Here is a 20,914-nt window from a genome sequence, read left to right as displayed (position 1 = left end):
GCGCCCCAACAGGCACACATTTTTAAAATACCAAAGCCACATATATACATATGCATTAGTGAGTGTAGCAGGACAGATACCAACCTCAGCACAGGAGTTACTCTGGGGAGGAAGAGGAGGAAGAGGAAGATGGGATGATGGTGGAGATACTATGGATGTACCCACAGTATTACATCAGGGCTTTTTTGTTTAAAAAGGAATGATCTGACAGTAATATGGCAAAAAGTTAATGTCTATTATATCTGGATGATAGGTATGTTAGTGTTTGACAAGAAAAACTTAAAGAATAATAAATGCATCGTGTCTGTGGATGTTTAAGGGTACAGTTGAAGTGACTATTGCACAATGGAATTTTTCTGGACCTACAGAAAAAGGATATTTGCAGATGACATCATTGCCTGAAAAGATATTACAAAGTAAGAGTCAATTCAATAAAGTAGTTGCGTTGAGACAAAAAAACAAAAAACCAAAAACAAAACAAAAAAACAAAAAAAAAAAGCTTTTCTATATATGACTGACACATGGTTAGAAAATGTAATAAAGTAAGTCATCTTATTTATAAGAGCCACAAAACCCATAAAATATTTAGGATTAAACCTAACAAGTTTCTGCTATATGAAAACAGTTTCTGCTATACTTCAGAAGAAAGCCTGAATGGATACAGAAGTTTGACATTATAGAGGTTCCAATTCTTTCTAAATTAAAATATAACTTTATCATATCACAACAAAGTACAAACAGGGTTTTTTGGGATGTGGTGAAGAATGGGAACAGTCAAGCTGATCTTTGTAAAACGTACAAAAAATAAACACGTAAATACAGTCAGAAAGATTATGGAAAAGAATGAGAGCCATCCAGCCTTATGACATATTAAAAGCATATTGTAAAACTACAGTAATTCGAAGACTGGGCCTGGGGATGAATTGACAGATGGGTTAGTGAAACAGAGGAGTGGGTTCATGAACTGATCCAAACACATCTGGGAATTTAGGACATGGTAGAGGTGACATTTCAAATCTGTAGGAAATTGACAGGTTAGTCAACAAATAATATTGGAACATCTGAAGAAACATCTGGAAAAAAAAAATTTTTGGATCCCAATCTCATTCAGTAACCAGGATCATCTCCTTGGACCCAAGCTCTGGGTCCATTAAGAGTCATGAGGAAGAGGTGGTGACAGAACAGGTCTTTCTCCTAGGCACAGACCCATCTGGACTTGCCTTGTGATTGGAGGTGGGGGGTACTCTTAAACATGCAAATACCTTAGAGAGAGTTCCCAACTTAACCTTTATTAGCAAACCCTTTACTTTAAGTACATAATAAGGATGACCAGGAATGGGAAATAGGCTAGTTGACCAAGATGGAGCCATACATATGAAAGGAAAGATGTGATGGGGGAAGTGAGGGGAAGGGTTGATTGTGAAGGCCAACTTTCCCACAACCCACTGCTCCTCAGCCCTAGGAGTTGTCTCATATTTTACCATGGCATTGGTATGGGACTTTCTTTTATAGCCAAAATCTGACAGATGGAAACCCAACTAGCACCTCCAATTTTTCTTTTCACAAAAGAGTTAAATTTAAAAGAATTGATGCTATCAATGAATTATCCAAAACAATATGATTTTTCGCATACATCAAGATAGTGATGTTTATTTTTTACCTATGCAGTAAGCTCCAGAGACTTCGTTTAAAACATGCACACAGTTGCCCTGTCCTGAAAAACCTTCACTTGAATCTGCTGGTGCAAGACAGACGTCTCCTGAGCTACTCACTGCCTGCATTTTTGGTTTCTCAGACCCTGTGCCTACGTGCCAGTGAAACTGCTCCCCAAGGTCAGCATGGCCCAGCATCCCACCAAACCCAATGACTTGAATTTCACCACTATTCTTGACATCTACAAAATTTGATGATGTGGCGTACTGTGACATCCTGAAACTCTACCTTCCTCTTCTCATGCTTGTGTAACATTTCTAAGTCATCCTCCTTTTGGGTCATTCTCCAAGATCCTCTCCTAGACCCCTGCTGTTCTCTCAGGATTTATAATGGCTCTGCCATTCTCCCCGCCTGTTGATTCACACAACTGGATGAGGTTTGATAAAATCAGAGTTTCTTCCTATTTTCCTTTAAGACATGCATATGAATTCCTCTGGTGCAAATTTCCATTAATTTCTCCTTCCGAAAACATGATTTCTAAATCCCTATATCTGATCTTGTGCTTAACTAGAATAAAAATACCCTAGTTAACATTTCTGGAATGGAGACTATTGGTCTATACTGAAATTTATTTTGAGTTAAGAGATTGAAACATTATGTCACATGACTGACATTGACTTCACTAAACTTTAAAGCTTAGTTTTAGAATAATACAAACAAGTATTTAGTGAAATAATGTGCAATTTTAAAGTAATGAAGTACAACAGGTAAGAGTACAGACTTGATTTAGAATGCCTGGTGAGAATCCCAATTCTATCACTTACTCACTTCATGATCTTGAGCACATTACTGATCCCCTTGGTGTTTTAGCTTTCTCATCTGTAAAATGGGGATAACAATACCAATCTCCTTGGATTGTTGTGAGAACTAAGTGATATAGTAATATATTTATTACTTGTAAATATAAGTCATATTATTTTGTTGGAAGTAAAGTTCTTACAGTCATGCCTGACTCACAACCAGTAAATGTTAGCTATTATTTTTAATTTTCCTGACAGATCATGCATTTCAATTGCTTGACATTTTGTTCAAGGCTTGATAATTGCACGCACTTTGCAAATGGGCAAGTGAACAGAGCACAACTTGAACTAAATATGTATCTCAAGAAATTCATAATGTGGCAAGTACTCCAACAAAACAAGGCATGGTATTTATCCAGAAACTGAGTTCAGTCTTACTTGTTCAGTCCTTCAAAATAATTCTGAAGACTAACAAACATGCCATATGCTTGCTATTTCATTGTCAAGAATATAACAAATAGTTGTAAGGACCACATTTTTTGGTAAGATAAGGATCTGCTGTGATTCATGGTCACCAGAAAACATGACTAGTGACGCATCACAGGACTAGAAAGGCCTCATTCCTCTCAACACCTATCTCCAGATTCCACAGCCCAGGATCCTGTGCCCATGGGATGCCCTGAACCCATCGTCCTTAAAAAAAGGAGATGGGCAAGTCCAAGAGGCTGTTACCACCTTCCTGAAGCTTTCTCTCTGGCATAACTACAACTAAGCAAGCTCTAAAGAGCAAGTAGGCAGCCTCTTAAATTGGCAAGAGGATTACTACAAATTACTAAGTAATCTTCATATTCAGGTTTACTTCCATTGGCTTCCTCGAATGAAAGGAAAAAAATACACCGAATTCACTTTTTCAGCCACAAACTTATACTCTCTCCTAATCAGTTGTGAGGGATATTGCAAGACAATTGATACTAGAGAAGTGTACACATGAGTAACATCAACTTATAAAGGAATAAACGTAGATCAATGGTTATCCTTGCCATCTGACATGAACGGGGAGGGAGAGGCACTGAGTTAAACACGTGTATTTCTAAGATCATGTATTGGGGGCCATAAATCATGTCTGAATCCACAGTGTACCACAACCTTCAGATGTATAGCAACGGCTAAAGGTCTCAAACCATTTTTTAAAACTGTAAAATAATCTAGAAGAAGGGCAGTAACTTAATTTGTGCCAAGATCCTTAGAGAAAAATACAATGACTAGGGATAATAATGATACTCAGCATGTATCAGTCACATAGCAGAGACTATTTGCTGTCTTTACGTGCATTATCTTATTTAATTCTCACAGAAATTCCATGAAGATGATGAACCGTTAGACCCATTTTCCAGATGATAATACTGAGGCTCTAAAAGATTAACAGTAACTTGCCCAAGGCCACATGGCCAGGACTTGAGCCCAGTTCTACTCAACCCCAGACATTGATATTGTGCTTCCCAGTCACCACAGCTTTCAACATTGAACAGCAATGTCAACTCTTCCTACAAATTAGAGGAAATGATACCCAAACCACTCAATCTTTAACCAAGATTCTCTTAAAAGTTAATTTCCTGAGGAAGAAATTTATTCTGCAGAGGAACAGAGACAATGTCAGGTGACTTGAGCTCTCTATAATAGGAAAGACTTCAAAATGGAAAAACTCAAAACGAGGTCAAGCCAGGCTGTGACCCTTTGCAGGGAGCCTGCACAGCTTTAAGCCACTGGGCATTCAAACTGCTTGGGAACACTCAAGTTCTAACTTAAGTCCCTGAACTTGTGGATCATGATCTGGTAGTAATCCATTATAGAAAATCCTTTTTTAAGCCCTCAGGATTTGTAATGTGTGTTAGAGTTCAAGTTATGTCAATATATGTAACATTATGGAACCAGGAATCAGGAAATGAAAACCTACTGCCTTAAATGTCTTCAGGAAGGAAATGTTACAAAAAGGAAACTCTCTTCCCTGTACTCTGATGCTAGATTATCTAAAAGGCAGAGGAAAGCTCGCAAATGCAATTTGGTACCGGTTCTAATTTCCTCCTAAGATTAGTAAGGGTGTTTCTCAACATAAAAGGTGCAAGCTTCTAGGCTGTATTTCCCCAATGACATTACAGGATGAGGAAAGGTGAAAATATTCTAGAAAAATAAAGTTAAAACATAATGAACATAAAGAAATTGTTTAGAGAGGAGGCTTTGGAGTCAGAGACTCAGATTAGAATCCTGGGTCTTTTCTGAGAGACCTTGGAAGAGCCTTTCTCTCTCTGCCTCCGTGTCCACAGTCGTAAAGTGGAAATACTACTAATACTACGTTGCTATAGCAACTCGGCAGTATGTTGCATATGCACTCTGTGTACTGTACGTGCTCGATAATATGGGTTCTTGTCATCATTATTACTATAACAACTCACCTAACTGCAGGGAGTACCCGAAAACATCAGGGCTGGATCATTCGTGGGCAGAGAATTGAGAAGAATGAAAACACAAATCAGAACGTGACTATACTTACTATACTTTCTTGTTATAGATAACAAGACTAGACTAGATTTCTGCATTCTTTTGGTGCTGTGCAGGACACCCAGACCCGGCCCATATATCTGTGTGCTTCAAACATGCTGGAGGACACATCTGGGCTGGTGGGAACAAAAAGGTACTACCAAGATACTCACATGAACCACAGCTGGATGACTAACACCAGCCAAAAGGAAGTGGGTTCCGAGTCTCCAATCACTTCCGGCCTCTTTGAACTAATGCCCCACCCCCTTCCTGCATTTATCTGAAAGGCAAGGCATTAGTTCTTTTACAGAGCTCTTCTTTTTTTCCCCACACTACTTGTATGTTAGTGTTCTGTGGAAAAGATGATTTCCCGGTTGTGGCTGGAACTGTCTATCATCTAATCTGCTGTCAGCCTCCCCTGCTTCTTGTCTACCAAGTCCCAGTGTGTCCAGCCGCAGGGGGTGCAGCATGGTTGAACCTGAACAATCATGGCTCTCCTGTTCCCCTTTGTCTTATGCTGGCGTTCCCAGCCTCTCTTCTACTGATGACAAGTCTTGTGACCCAAGACTGACCCATGAAACATAAGAAGCCTCCCGGGCACTGTCTGGGAAAGGTTTTCCTCTGCTGATAAAAAAGAAAAGCCACTTAAGGAAGGAGTCCCTTTGGTCAGCCTTTCCTTCTCAGCCTTGCCTCCCTGCTAGGTGTTTGAATGAAATCATGATGTTTGGACCTGCAGAAACCAGCTGCAGCCCTGAAGCTATATGCATGGGGGCAAAAAGTGAAAAGAGCTCGCTGCATGCAGGTGAAGAAGAGATGGGGTTGGGTTACTCATGACACTGGACACAGACTGCCTCCCCTTAGCATGTTTGCCTACAGAAGTAAATGTCTTCAGTGTTTGAGCCACTGTTATTTGAAGGTTCTGTTACATATTAAAAAAAGCTTTCCTAAGTGATCCAACATTGAATCTCTCAAAGAGAAATGGAGTACGGAAGGTTTCCCGAGCTCACCTGACTTGGTGTGTGTGTGTGAGAGAGAGAGAGAGAGATAAGTGAACAGTTTTTTTACTTAAACTCCTTGGTATAACTATACTTTTACTTGCAGCTCAAAACATTAATTGATACAATAGTACAAAATAAAAGCAGGTCTGAAAACACTTCCTCTATAAAGCAGTTTTGCAAATACAGTCCTAAATGTTTTTGAAATTGAGGTTATGTGGCATCATTGGGTAAGTTTATAGGTAAAGCTCAGAGATATGAAAAGCCACGTGATAAACACAGGTCCAGATTTGTATTTGCCAAAGTTAATTAAGGTTAATATATAATGGGACACATGGGTGGCGCAGTCAGTTGACCATCTGACACTTGATTTTGACTCAGATCAGGATCCTAGAGTTATCGGATCGAGCCCTGTGTCAGGCTTAAGATCTCAATCTCTCTCTCTCTCTCTCTCTCTCTCTCTCTCTCTCCCTTTCCATCTGCCCCTCTTTCCTGCTTGCACTCTCTGATTTTTTTTTTTTTTTTTTTAGTGTTTATTTTTGAGAGAGAGGGAGACACAGAATCCAAAGCAGGCTCCAGAGTCTGAGCTGTCAGCACAGAGCCAAACATGGGGCTTGAACTCACGGACTGTAAGATCATAAGCTGAGCCGAAGTCAGACGCTTAACTGACTGAGCCACCGAGGTACCACCCCCTTTCTAAAATCAAATAAACAGACAAACAAATAAATAGGAATCTGTAATGGAGAATACCAAAAAAAATCATCTTTTAAAAATAAGGGTGAATTCAAAGTAATTTTAGCTTGGGGATGCAATGCAGGGGTCTGCCCATTGAGTAATGCAATCACTCAAACTGTTTATATTTACACAATCGGTTCCAATTTAACAGATATTTATAAATGATCATTATGGGCCAGGTGCTGGGCTATGCACTGAGGATACAAAGGTCAACAAGACAGATATGAACACCCAGTAACACAAATGAGAAAGTACAGGGTTTTATGGGACCATAAAGCAACAGAACTGAACCCACTCCAGAGGACTGGATCATAGCACCCAGGGGGTGTGACAATTAACTGAAGACCTAAAGAATAAAAAGGGCTTTGCCTAGAAAAGGCTTGGGTGGAGTGGATCAGTGGGGAGGGAGAGAATCCAGGCAAAGAAACATGTGCCAGGTCCTGGTGGCTAAAAAGGGGTTCAGTGAGGCTAGTGCAAGGTAAGGCCATAGAAGGGCCATCTACAAGGATGAACTGAGTAGATGTGCCTTTCAAAAAGCACACTCTAAAAAAATAAAATAAGAAGATAAAAAGCAGACTCTGGCTGTGGAACGTAAAGTGGACGGAGGACGGTGACAGGACTCCAGTCGGGTGTGTGTCACAGGTGAATTCAAGGTGGCCCCACAAGGGCAGTAGCCCTGTGAGAGGAGAAAAGCAATTTCACAGGCTGCTTATGAGGTTGGTATTGGCTGGATAGGGGAACACCTGTGGACAAGGAACCAAAGTAATCTCTTGGGTTTATTGAGGAGCACCTGGATGCATGGAGGTGGCTTGAACAAAGGAAGGGGAGACTTTGGACAAGGAACAGGTGTGAGAGAGAAAGTGTGGATGAAGGTGACTTAGGAGCCCTCAAAATACAGGTGCTCAAGTCACGTGACCATGAGGACATTCCAAAATTATGAGAAATGGCATCATCAATCGATGTTAAAAAAAAAAAGAAAAAAAAGGTGTGTTCTAGAACTGGCTTATAGCACATTTATTTTTTTTTTATCTGATTATAATCATAATTCAACAGTGGTGATGGTCTGGGCAATGTAGAGAGCTGAACTGTGTCCTCGAAAAGTCTAGCCCCTGAGACCTGTACATGGGACCTTATTTAGAAGTAAGGTCTTTGCAGATGTAATCGAGTTAGGGTGAGATCATCCTGGAGCAGAGCAGGCCCTAAATCCAGTAACTGGCATCCTTATAAGGACAGAGGGATTTTGAGATACACTGGGACACAGACAGAAGGCCGTGTGAAGACAGAGGCAGAGACTCAAGTTGCGCTACTGTAAGCCAAGGAAGCCCAGGGGCCACCAGGAGCTGCAAGAGGTGAGGCAGGATTCTCTGCAGAGACTTCAGAGGGAACATGGCCCTGCGAGTATTTTTACTTCGAACCTCTGCCTCCAGAATTGTGACACGATCCATTCCCATGGTCTTGAGCCATCCTGTTTGTCACTCTTTGCTACCGCAGCCGATGAAAACGAACAGAGGGGGATCTGCATTTTGTCTCAGAAGAAATTGGGAGGGGAGACTGAAGCCAGATATAAGGCACTGAACGAGAATAAGGTGGTTAACTACCTTACAAAATAAGGCTTTGGCTGGGGAGCCTGGGTGGCTCAGACAATTGAGCGTCTGACTTCGGCTCACATCGTGATCTCGCAGTCTGTAGATTGGAGCCCCGCATCAGGCTCCGTGCTGACAGTTCAGAGCCTGGAGCCTGCTTCCGATTCTGTGTCTCCCACTCTCTCTGCGCCTCCCCTATTCACACTCTGTCTCTCTCTTTCAAAAAATAAACATTAAAAAAAATAAGGCTTAGGAGAATGTGAAGTGTTTAGGTCTTAGGTTCAGTTTTTACATTTCTGGAGACCAGACTATAGTTACTTGGTCTCTAAGGTTGTTCATGGGTATAGTCTAGCCTACTGTAGACTGTAATCAATCATCATAAATAAGTTATGAGGCACAAATGAGTTATTATTCATTAACCTGGCAATCTATTCCTTTCTTACAATATTCCTGTCACGGCTGTGTCAGGTCTGATAGGTTTGCACACCTTCAGTACTCTGAAGGCAGTGCTGGTTCACAGTCTGCAGTGACTGTGGTACAGTAGTTCCCCGCTGGGGGTAATTTGGCGCCCCAGGGACACACGACGATGTCTGGAGACCTTTTTGGTTGTCACCACTGAGAAGGAGGTGCTGCTAGCAAGGAGAGGCCAGGGATGCTGCTAAAACAACCTACAAAGCACAGGGCAGCCCTTGTGACAAAGAACTGTGTGGCCTCAACAGTGCCGACTTGAGAACTCTGCTCTAGAAGTACCCACATACCCCGCAGTCAAAGCTTCAACCACCGAAGAATTCACTTTCTCATCCAGAAGAGTCTATCTGGTCACATATCCTGCAGAAATCTGGTAGGACAGTCTATGAATACAGTGATCTGCAAACATCCCAGGGCTAACGGAGACTTTAAATTTTCTCTGATATTTTATTTGTTTTTAAACGTTTATTTTTTTTTTAATTTTTTTAACGTTTATTTATTTTTGAGACAGAGAGAGACAGAGCATGAGCGGGGGAGGGTCAGAGAGAGGGAGACACAGAATCTGAAACAGGCTCCGGGCTCTGAGCAGTCAGCACAGAGCGTGACGCGGGGCTTGAACTCACGGACCCCGAGATCATGACCTGAGCTGAAGTCGGACGCTTAACCGACTGAAGCCACCCAGGCACCCCAACGTTTATTTATTTTTTGAAGGAGACAAAGCACAAGCATGGGAGGAGCAGAGAGAGAGGGAGACAGAGAATCCCAAGCAGGTTCCGTGCTATCAGCGCAGAGCTGGATGCGGGGCTCAAACCCATGAACCGCGAGATCATGACCTGAGCCGAAATCTAGAGTCGGACGTTTAACCCACTAAGCCACCCAGGTGCCCCATAAACCTCCTCTGATATGCTAGAAAAGGTGAAAATCCCTGACCTAGAAGACAGCCCCATGGTCGCTAAGCGCTCTGCAAGCGCCAGCACTAATACACGCACCGTGAAGTGGAGGCCACACACGAGGCAGTCTGTGGAACGAGCTCAGCATAAACCATCTGCCAGACTGGGTCAGAGGAGGAAGAGTAACTGCCCTCCCCCGGTGGCCAGGAGCCTCCCTGAAGCTGAAACACACTGGAGACCCAGCAGCTAAGCCCCTTGGCTGAACCCTGGCATTACAATTAGGCAGTGGGTGGCTGCATGGGTCCTATGGGGCTGGCACACGTAAGTATCCTTTATCTGTACCTTGTAGCCAAGCCGAAATTATTGCCTTCTTCAGAGCTGCTGTATCTCCTTCGCTGCTGCCTCTGGCATGCGAAGCATTTGCACTTGCTTCATTGAAGCAACAGTGTAAATACGGCTGCACATACTGTACATTTTTAACCAAGCCTGTTTATCAAGTCTCTGTGGTCTGCTTGTCACCCTCACCAGGTATTCGGGTCATAAACAACTTGAGCCTCCAATGCTATTCTCCTTGTCAAGAGCACCTTAGAAATATGATGAGCTAACTGCTGGGGGCAAAAGAAATCCCAGTTTGGGTAAAGGCAAAGTTAGGTACCAAGGCTGGCCTCTTCCCTGGCGCTGTAGATTTTGTTGTTTCATTTACTAATAAGACAAGTTTGAACATACCCGAGCAAATAAACGTGAGAGAGCTAGGAAAGCAAGGTTCCTTATGCAGTAATGGCAGAATCTGCTGTGGAGGACAAAGTACACTGCTAAGTAGAATGGTATATACCTTAATTCTGAAGGTGAAATGTCTGCCTTTATTGGGTAGTTCTAGTCAAGTTCGAGAGTAAAAGTTGTATTCTACTAGTTTAAATACCCTTAATGTTTTCATCAAGTCACTGAAGACATCATTATCAAAGGTACATTTATATTTAAAATTGGCTTCGTACTGTCAATGTATATTTTATCATTAAAATAAGAAGTTTAGCTAAAGCTTTTGGTCCATTGAGACAGAACAAATATTTCAACAGCTGGAAGATGTTAAAAGTCCAGGGCAATGGCATTTGAAGAGTCCCACAGAACTACTTGCCCTAAAGACAACACATCTCAAAGAAAGCCTGAAGAAACATGCTATCTCAGAGGATACCAACAAAACACAAAAATCTGAAATTATAATCCCTCTCCAATTTTTATTTATAAAAACCTACTCAGCTATTAGAACTATTTACACTTCCGCAGGTACGAGAAATCATTTCTTCTTGAAGTTACGGAAACACTATTTTCCTAAGTATGAAAAACACGAATTGGCATCTTTATGTATTTATCATAGTCATATGATGGCTTTTCATAGTCTTCAGCTCAGCTAGACAGCCAAGCAAGTGAAATAAGCCATAATGCAGTCTGATTAAAAGGAGCAAAAAGGAAAGCTCAAACTCTGTTTTGATTTAGTTTGAATTTTCAAGCTAAACTGTCAGCAACTCAGACGGAGAATTTAACTATCTCATGATACATCTGTACATTTATTTTATGTATCCATACAAGTCTGCTACCATGATTCTCTTCTTCATCTTGTCTAAACTGGACCCCATGTACTGCCCATACTCCTATTATATGGCAGTAATTCAGCCCACCATCCCGGTCTTCCTATGTGGAAACACACCACGGATGTATGTTTCTCCCCTAAGTTCATATTCTAGAAAATACAAAATATTTATGAAGGACCAGTAGAAAAATACTTTACAACCCTATATACATTGAATACACTTATGAAGAATGTTCGCTAAAGGCAGAGCCGAGGGGAGTGTGTGTGTGTGTGTGTGTGTGTGTGTGTGTGTGTGTGTGTGTGTGTTTTGAGTAGGGATAGTTAGAACAAATAGTGTAAAAAAAAAAAAAAAGTTTGTACAGTATTCCTCCCGGATGTCTTCCTACAACGGAACATGAATATACAACCAAAAGTCCAAAGTAAGAAGGAACATTCTGCCAAATGATTTACTTTAGTCCCTTCAGAAGGAAGTACTGGTGTATTGTTGTCATTTTCCCAGTCACAGGGAGACTTTCTAGACCAGCAAACGTTAAGAGCAGTGGATTTTAAATTAAGTTACAAACACTAGAGTTGCATCCCAGCTTGTTCTGAACCGGATCTACTTTGATCTGTTTGTTTTATACAACAGTTTTATGGCAGACGAAGTTTGAAAAAAGCTGATGGGGAATAATAAGAGTGCTACCTCCCCAGGGACTTGGGGAGCGACACAAATGTGTCAAATGCTCAGAACAGTGGCTTGCACACCATAAAAGCTCAACAGAGGTTGGCTGGGATGATGATGTTGACAATGATTTGATTCTTAACTGTGGATGTAATTTGAAGACAATGAAACATGGTTTCCTTCACGGTTCCACATGTAGAAATTATGCGTCTAACCTCACAAGCTTTTAAAGGATAATCACCCCTAAAAGGCATTTGAATTACAGAGCCTTAACGCTGGATGTACAGCCAGCAACCTCACAAAAGGGTTTACCTCTTCTTCTTGGTGATAATGAGTACGTCGTTAAAGAGGAAGAAGTAGACTTGCTGTTTAGATGTCCTTCTTGAGAAGAGCACCGTGTCTTCCACGTAGGCTGTCAATTCACCTCTTTTCACCAACCACCGGGAAGAGGAGACTAGAGGAAAAGGCTGCAGAACGAGAAAAACTCAGTGTATGAAGCCAAATTAAAGTCCTTTTAAGACTGTGGAAGGGAAAATAAAAACTCACATCGAAACAAATGATACATATCATGGGATACATCATTACTTGTAAGTATATAATAGTGAAATATAATTAAAGAAGTACAGTACATTCTTCAAGAGTAAATAAAAAGAGAACAATTATTTTACAATATGAAAAACCTATTAACTTGCCTATATGATAACTAAAACTCAATGAGAAAATTTTATTGAGTCAGCCAATTATTACCCTTCCATTAACTCTCACCTGAAAAGGAAGACTGACAAGGAGTCCCTTAAAACTGAAAAGCCGCAAAATGAAATCCATCGGTATCAACTGTAGTTACTTTAAACACCACAAATCAGAATCTGAGTATACGATTACTGTAGTTAACAAACGAAAAAGATCTGCATTCATTCTACGAACTAAAAAGACTCTATTCAGGGGTGCCTGGGTGGCTCAGCTGGTTGAGCATCCAGCTTCGACTCTGGTCAGGATTTCACAGTTTATGGGTTCAAGCCCCACATCAGGATCTGCACTGACAGCTCAGAGCCTGCTTCGGATTCTCTGTCTCCCTCTCTCTACCCTTCCCCTGCTCACGTTCTCTCTCTCTCTCTCTCCAAAATAAATAAAAATTAAAAAAATTTCTTTAAATAAAAAAATAATAAATAAAAAGACTTTATTCAAGGGGTGCCCGGGTGGCTCAGTCAGTTAGGCATCTGACTTCAGCTCAGGTCATGATGGTCTGTGAGTTTGAGCCTCAAGTCAGGCTCTGTGCTGATAGCTCAGAGCCTAGAGCCTGCTTTGGGTACTGTGTCTCCCTCTCTCTCTCTACCGTTCCCCCACTTATATTCTTTCTCTCTCTCTCTCTCTCTCTCAAAAATAAAAATTAATAACAAATTGTTGTAAATAAAAAAATAAATAAAAAGACTTTGTTCAAGGGGTGCCTGGGTGGCTCAGTTGGTTAGGCGTCTGACTTTGGCTCAGGTCATGATCTCGTGGTCTGTGAGTTCAAGCCCCACATCAGGTTCTGTGCTGACAGCTCAGCCTGGAGCCTCTTTGGATTCTGTGTCTCCCTCTCTCTCTGCCCCTCCCCCACTCGTACTTGGTCTTTCTCTTTCTCTCAAAAATAAACATTAAAAAAATTTTTTTAAAAAGACTTTATTCAGGGGCGCCTGGGTGGCGCAGTCAGTTAAGCGTCCGACTTCAGCCAGGTCACGATCTCGCGGTCCGGGAGTTCGAGCCCCGCGTCAGGCTCTGGGCTGATGGCTCAGAGCCTGGAGCCTGTTTCCGATTCTGTGTCTCCCTCTCTCTCTGCCCCTCTGCCGTTCATGCTCTGTCTCTCTCTGTCCCAAAAATAAATAAACGTTGAAAAAAAAAATTAAAAAAATAAATAAATAAAAAAATAAATAAAAAGACATTATTCAGAAAGAAAAACTCCCCACAAACTATGTTTTGTCTACTGATTACCTACTAAGCCATATTTTGGAGAACACCGGTTCTTAAGTTTATAGCAGTTTTCCTCATGGAAATTCATCTCTGAAGGCATCATGCCACTTTCTGACTGTGAAAACAATGCTTTTCCAAAATAATCCATCTTAATCTCATAGAAAAGGCTCTATCCAAGGAATTACATACTGCTTTTTCTTTACCCAGCACCTAGTTTCCAACTGGAAAACTCAAAGCCAAAGAAAAATCCTTATCCTTGGGTGCTTTTTTTTTTTCTTTTTAAAGTTACCATAAATGCTTACTGCCAAAAATCTGATTAAAAAAAAAAAAGCTGTATCCATAGAATAAGCAAGAGTTCTTGGACACACAAAACATAACTGTAGTATAGTAGTATGGTCCAACCAAATGTCATCCTTTTCAGAGAACAGTGAATAAAAATAGCTAGAGGGGGGCGCCTGGGTGGCGCAGTCGGTTAAGCGTCCGACTTCAGCCAGGTCACGATCTCGCGGTCCGTGGGTTCGAGCCCCGCGTCGGGCTCTGGGCTGATGGCCCGGAGCCTGGAGCCTGTTTCCGATTCTGTGTCTCCCTCTCTCTCTGCTCCTCCCCCGTTCATGCTCTGTCTCTCTCTGTCCCAAAAATAAATAAAAAACGTTAAAAAAAAAAAAATAGCTAGAGGAAGATACTAGAGAGGAAATAAGAGCTAAGAAAGGATTTCATGTTTTTTTTTTTTACTTTTATAAAGGGACTTTTATAAGGAGGTTGCTCATCAGTTACATACTATTTTCCTGAAGGTTTAAAAGGAAGATGAAAGATTATGGCTGACCTCAAACTTTCAAAGCTGGCTATTAAGGGAAACTCATGGAGTTTCCAGCCCCCAAATTTTAAATCAAACGATTATCCGACTGAGATGGCTGAGTCTTTAAAGACCAAAGATAGACAGAGAGATGCTTAGATAACTCCGGAGGACCCCACCAGCACACCCAAGAGGTCACCACAAGGGATCGCATGTCGGGTTTGGTCCTGGGAAGGGCTGCAATTACTGCGAGCCCAGGGCTATCATTGTATTTCGTGTAACTCTACAGGATAAACCAAGGACAGTGTTGTGGTTAAGTTCCAGTATACATGCCACCCTACAACTGTTCTTGGTGTAGGAGATGGAGAAGAAAGTTTTTTTAAACTGCATTGTTTTTAAAATAGATTGATTTTTATGGATTCCTCATATTCCACTAGGCAAAAATAAATTTCTAATAAAGATCTAAAATCCACAGTGGCTTTCAAGAGGTCAATGCTTTTTTGGAAAATAAAAATCTAATGTTATAAATGTTTTTTGTTTCAAAATTTATTGTTAGAAGATTAAACTCATATTTTTTAATTTTTTTAATGTTTATTTATTTTTGAGAGAGAGAGAGACAGAGAGACAGAGAATGTGAGCAGGGGAGGAGCAGAGAGAGGGAGACACGGAATCCAAAGCAGGCTCCAGACTCTGAGCTGTCAGTGCAGAGCCCGAGGTGGGGCATGAACTCATGAACCACGAGATCATGACCTGAGCCTAAGTCAGATGCTTAACAGACTGAGCCACCCAGGTGCTCCTCAGATAGTTTTGTGTGTTTTTTTTTTTTTAAAGGAAGAAACTATTGAAATGATCCAAAGAAAAGAATCCAAACAATCCAAAGTCAGAATAAATGAATTCCTCTAGTTAAGAAACTCTGACTAGAACCAACATTGGAAAAGAAATCCATGAATAAAAATATATCCTTAAAAGTACTGAAATAATTCCTATGGAGAAAAGAGTTTCCATTCTTTTTTTCCTAGAAAACTAGTCTCAGCATAAAATTTAACTGATTTTATGGGCCAGTAAGACAAAGAAGAACCACTGAATTGTTTTTTAGTTGAGATAAAATTCATCATTTAACCATCTTAAAGCGTATATATAATTCAGTGATTTTTAGTACATTCACAATGCAGTGCAATGATCATCACTACCTAATTCCAGGACATTTTCATTACCCTAAAAGAAACCCCAGGGCACCTGGGTGGCTCAGTCGGTTGAGCGTCAGACTTCAGCTCAGGTCATAATCTCACCTGTGAGTTCAGGTCCTGTGTCAGGCTCTGTGCTGACAGCTCAGAGCCTGGAGCCTACTTCACATTTTGTGTCTCCCTCTCTCTCTGCCTCTCCCCTGCTTGCTCTCTCTCTCTCTCTCTCAAAAATAAACAAAGATTTAAAAAAATGAAACCCCACATGCAATAAGTAGTCACTCTCCATTCTGCCTTCCCATCCTCGGCTCATATGCCCTGGCAGTCATTAATCTACCTTCTAACTCTATACCTTGGCCTGTTCTGAATACTTCACATCAACAGAATTATATAGTACAAGACTTTCAAGTCTGAGGTTCATCCATGTGGTAGCATGTATCAGACTTCAGTACTTTATGGTTAAACACTATTTAATTGTATGAATATACATTTTATTTATCGATTCACCTATTTTGTTGATAGACATTTGGGTTGTTTCCCCTTTTTTGGCTATTATGAATAATGCTGCCATGAACATTCGTGTACAAGTTTTTGTTTGAGCAAATGTCTTCAATTATTTTGAGTATATACCTAGGAATGGAATTGCTGGGTCATATAGTAACCCTATGTTTAACTTTTTGAAAAACCGCCAAACCGTCTTTCATAGCAAAAGACTTTTTTTTAATAATATATATACATTTTTAAATTTTATTTAAAACCAAGTTAGTCAACATATAGTGTAGTATTGGTTTCAGGAGTAGAATTTAGTGATTCATCACGTACATATAACCTCCAGTGCTCATCCCAACAAGTGTCTTCCTTAATGCCCCTCGCCCATTTAGCCCATTGCCCCATCCACCTCCCCTCCAGAAACCCTTAGTTTGTTCTCTATATTTAAGAGTCTCTTGTGATCTTTTTAACACCTTAGGGTTCTGCATTTTGTCTGCTATATCCTAGACTTCTACTTATTAGCAAGGCCCCCAAACAATGACCAGCAAATCCATCCATCCACCAATACAACACCACCCCACTCAATTACTCTTAACTTACAGCTTATGGTGTAGCCCGACAATCCTCTACTTCCCCATGTATTTATTTATAAGGCCAAACTTCCCATGACAAGCCAAAAAGTAATCCTCCTCAACTCTGTGGAGGCAACTTCTAGAGAAAGCTGTGGTCTAGTGGAAAAAACATTGGATTTGAGGCACAAACTGGTCTCTGATCTCAGTTTGGTGACCGACTTTTTCCCCTATAACCCTCATTTCCCTTCCTCCCACCAAGGTTGTTAGATGAAAAGCCAAATCTGTCTAAACAGTCTCACATCCTATTCACTCTCCAGCACTGCAACATGCCCACCAGGCCTATGAAACTATTCCAACCATGAATCTGAATGATATTTACTGCTTGCCTCCTATGAAACACATCTGTTCCAAGTCCTTTACATCTAGTAAATTAATTTTATCCTCACAAGAACTCCAAGGGCAAGTACCATTATCAGTCCCATTGTAAGGTTCAGAAAACTGAGACATAAAGCAATGTCCAAGCTCACACAGCTGTCCAAATTCTAATTTGGAATTTTCTAATGCGTTTTCATCCTTATCTTTTTCTTTTTAATGTTTATTTATTTTTGAGAGAGAGAGAGAGAGAGAGAGAGAGAGAGAGAGAGAGAGCAGGGAAGCAGCAGAGAGGGAGACACAGAATCTGAAGCAGGCTCCAGGCTCTGAGCTGTCAGCACAGAGCCTGACTCAGGGCTTGAACCCATGAACCGTGAGATCATGACCTGAGTTGAAGTTGGATGCTTAATGGACTAAGCCACCCAGATGCCCTGTCTTCCTTATCTTTTTCTTATCACTTTGAGTTTATATGTTGAAAATATTAACCTACTATCTAATATGTGAGCTGCAAATATTTTTCCAGTTTGCTATTTCTCTTTTCACTTTTTTATGTCCTTTATTTTTGCCCTCTATAGAGAAATCTTTAAATTTTTTCATATAAATTAACTCATCAATTTTTTTTAATAACTTCTGGATTTGGGGGGCACCGGGGTGGCTGAGCCAGTTAAGTGTCCGACTCTTGATTTTGGCTCAGGTCACAGTTTGCGAGTTCGAGCCTTGCATCACACTCTGTGCTGACAGTGTGGAGCCTGCTTGGGATTCTCTGTCTCCCTCTGTCTCTCTGCCCCTCCCCCCCCTCAAAAACAAAAAAAATAAACATTAAAAAACATTGACTTCTGGATTTGGAATAAGTTCAAAAGGACTTTCCCATGTCGCTAAAGTGTCACTTCCCTGCCTAGAACTTTTCACTGGCTCCCAAATGACCTTGCTCAGCTGCTCCTCTTGGCACACAAGGCGCCACATGAGCTGCTTTTTACTGCTCTGTTCTGCCTTACTCCCCCTGCACCTCATGCCTACCCACACTGGACACATACAGTTGCTGGACTACAGCAGCTGAAGCCATGCCCTGTGCATCTGCTCCTGCTTTTAACTTCCAGAAGCCTCTTCCTAACTCGCCTTTCAAGATTCAGCTCAAACATAACTCTGGGATGAAGCCTCGCCTGACTGCTACAAGGTTGTGCTCCCCACCCCTCTATTCCTCACAGGTAGGGATGACCACCCCCTTCCCATGAGAGTGTTCTCACAAAAAAAAAAAAAAAAAAAAGTGAGAGAAAGAGAGAGAAAGAGATGGGGAGGGTCAAACAGTAAAAACAGACTCTTAAGTATAGAGAACAAACTGAGAGTTGCTGGACAGGAAGTAGGCAGAGGGACAGGCTAAATGGGTGATGCACATTAAGGAGGGCACTTATTGCGATGAGTACTGGGTGTTGTATGTAAGTGATGAATCACTAACTTCTAAGAACAATAAAAATAAATAATAGTAAAAAAAAAAAAAAAAAAGCCGGGTGCCCTCAACTGTCTTCATCTACTGTGACAGCTGTAGACCTTGCTGACTCCTCTGTAATTCTGTAGTCTCCTATTAGACTGTTAGATCCTTGAGGGCAGGAATCATGTTTTGGTTTTCATGCTGCCTTCCACAAAGTACTCACAAAATTTGATGAAACAATGTATGTGCTTGGACTAATCACTGAACTTCCAATATCTATCTTCTCATCTTTAAAATGAACTGAGGGGCGCCTGGGTGGCTATTGGTTAAAGCGGCCAACTTCAGCTCAGGTCATGATTTTGTGGTTTGTGGGTTTGAGCCCTGTATCGGGCTCTGTGCTGACAGCTCAGAGCCTGGAGCCTGCTTCGGATTCTGTGTCTCCCTCTCTCTTTGCTCCTTACTCTCTCTCTCTCAAAAATAAACAAACATTAAAAAATCTTTTTTTCATAAAAAATATAAAATGAACGGAATAAAAATGTCCATTGCTGTCCATAAAGTGTTACAGAAATAAGATCCTAAGATTTTAAGAGTATTTCTAAGTGACCTGAATTAAGCACCTCATTATAAAATCAACACATAGATTATCTTCCTTTAGGCTCGCAAATAATTTTAAGCATTGAATCAAAAGAAAACAACCCAAAATTCATGAACTTGATTGATGTTAATCATTTATTTTTAAGGACCCTTAGGGTAAGCATTTTTCAATAACAAATTAATTTTGGGTTCTAGAGAAATAGACCTTAAAGATATCTTAAGCCATTTGGGGCACCTGGATGGCTCAGTCAGTTAAGCGTCTGACTTCAGCTCAGGTCATGATCTCTCGGTTCATGGGTTCGAGTCCCACATCAGGCTCTGTGCTAACAGCAAGCCTGGAGCCTGCTTTGGATTCTGTGTCTCCATCTCTCTGCCCCTCCCCTGCTCGTGCACTCTCTCACATGCTCTCTCTCCCTCTCTCCCTCTCTCTCTCAAAAATAAATAAATTTTTAAAAAAATGTTTTTTAATAAAAAAAGATATCTTAAGCCAAGTGATTTTCAGTGAAGAAAAAAAAAATTGTTAGGTAAAGAATTTATCATCTTTAAAAATCAAACTGGTTAGGGATTTATAATCTGTAAAAAAATGGGCAGAGCAGGGAGTGGTGGGGAGGTAGCACCTGGGTGGCTCAGTCAGTTAAGCGTTCAGCTCTTGGTTTCTGCTCAGGTCATGTTCTCAGGGTTTGTGAGTTCGAGCCCCACATAGGGCTCCAGTGTGGAGTCTGCAAGTGATTCTTTCTACCCCCATCCCCCACCTCTCTCTGTCACTCCCCCACTTGCTCGGTCTCTCTCAAAATACATAAACTTTAAAAAAAGAAGAGATAAAACTTTTGATGTCTAGACATATTTTCTAAAATACTTAAAACAAATTACAGAGAAAAAAAAGTTCGGTTTTGAGGGATGGGGGAAAGATGGGTTTTGAAATTACCGTAAATTTCTGTAGAAGATATTATAACTGAGTGTGTGTGTGTGTGTGTGTGTGTGTGTGTGTGAGTTTTTAGCAAGTACCTATCACCTTCTGCTCTAAGAATTATGGGTCATGTTCCAACATCTAAATAGTTATAGTCACGATGTTCTAGTGAAAGAGTTTACACTGATCTGCAAGTCAGGATATATGGACCCTAGTCCTGATCCTACCACCATTAGTCCAGTGACCCTGTTAACAATGAAGTATTCTCCGGGCTTTATTTTCCTTTTTTATTTTTTTTTTTTAATTTTTTTTTTCAACGTTTATTTATTTTTGGGACAGAGAGAGACAGAGCATGAACGGGGGAGGGGCAGAGAGAGAGAGGGAGACACAGAATCAGAAACAGGCTCCGAGCCATCAGCCCAGAGCCTGACGCGGGGCTCGAACTCACGGAGTGCGAGATCGTGACCTGGCTGAAGTCGGACGCTTAACCGACTGCGCCACCCAGGCGCCCCTATTTTCCTTTTTTATACAAATAAAAGCATACAGTTACACTGTACCAGTGTCTCTATAATAGCAGAAAATCTGCTCTCTGCATAAGGCTATGAAATGATGATCACTATATTTCTACTGCACAATTTAGGAGCACTTTTACTATGAAAAAATATGACCAGTCATTTTAAGTTGCTTCATTAAGTTTACAAGTTACAAAATAAAATAGAATCACAATC

At 41.0% G+C, this 20,914-nt stretch overlaps 1 protein-coding gene across 4 annotated transcripts in view; it reads right to left on the bottom strand.

Moving 5' to 3' along the window:
* Positions 1-20,914, bottom strand: part of ARHGEF26 (Rho guanine nucleotide exchange factor 26) — a 134,965-nt gene that overhangs the window by 20,508 nt on the left and 93,543 nt on the right. For all 4 annotated transcript variants that reach the window (XM_030329554.1, XM_030329555.1, XM_030329552.1 and 1 more), the window contains one exon: positions 12,218-12,372. In XM_030329554.1, coding sequence (XP_030185414.1) covers positions 12,218-12,372 — 155 coding nt within the window. The remainder of the gene's footprint in view (positions 1-12,217; positions 12,373-20,914) is intronic.

Source organism: Lynx canadensis, chromosome C2 (genome assembly GCF_007474595.2).
Source record: "Lynx canadensis isolate LIC74 chromosome C2, mLynCan4.pri.v2, whole genome shotgun sequence".
Classification (NCBI taxonomy): domain Eukaryota; kingdom Metazoa; phylum Chordata; class Mammalia; order Carnivora; family Felidae; genus Lynx; species Lynx canadensis.
The sequence above is the reverse complement of the archived record's forward strand: the minus strand, read 5'-3'. Positions and strand labels throughout refer to the sequence as shown.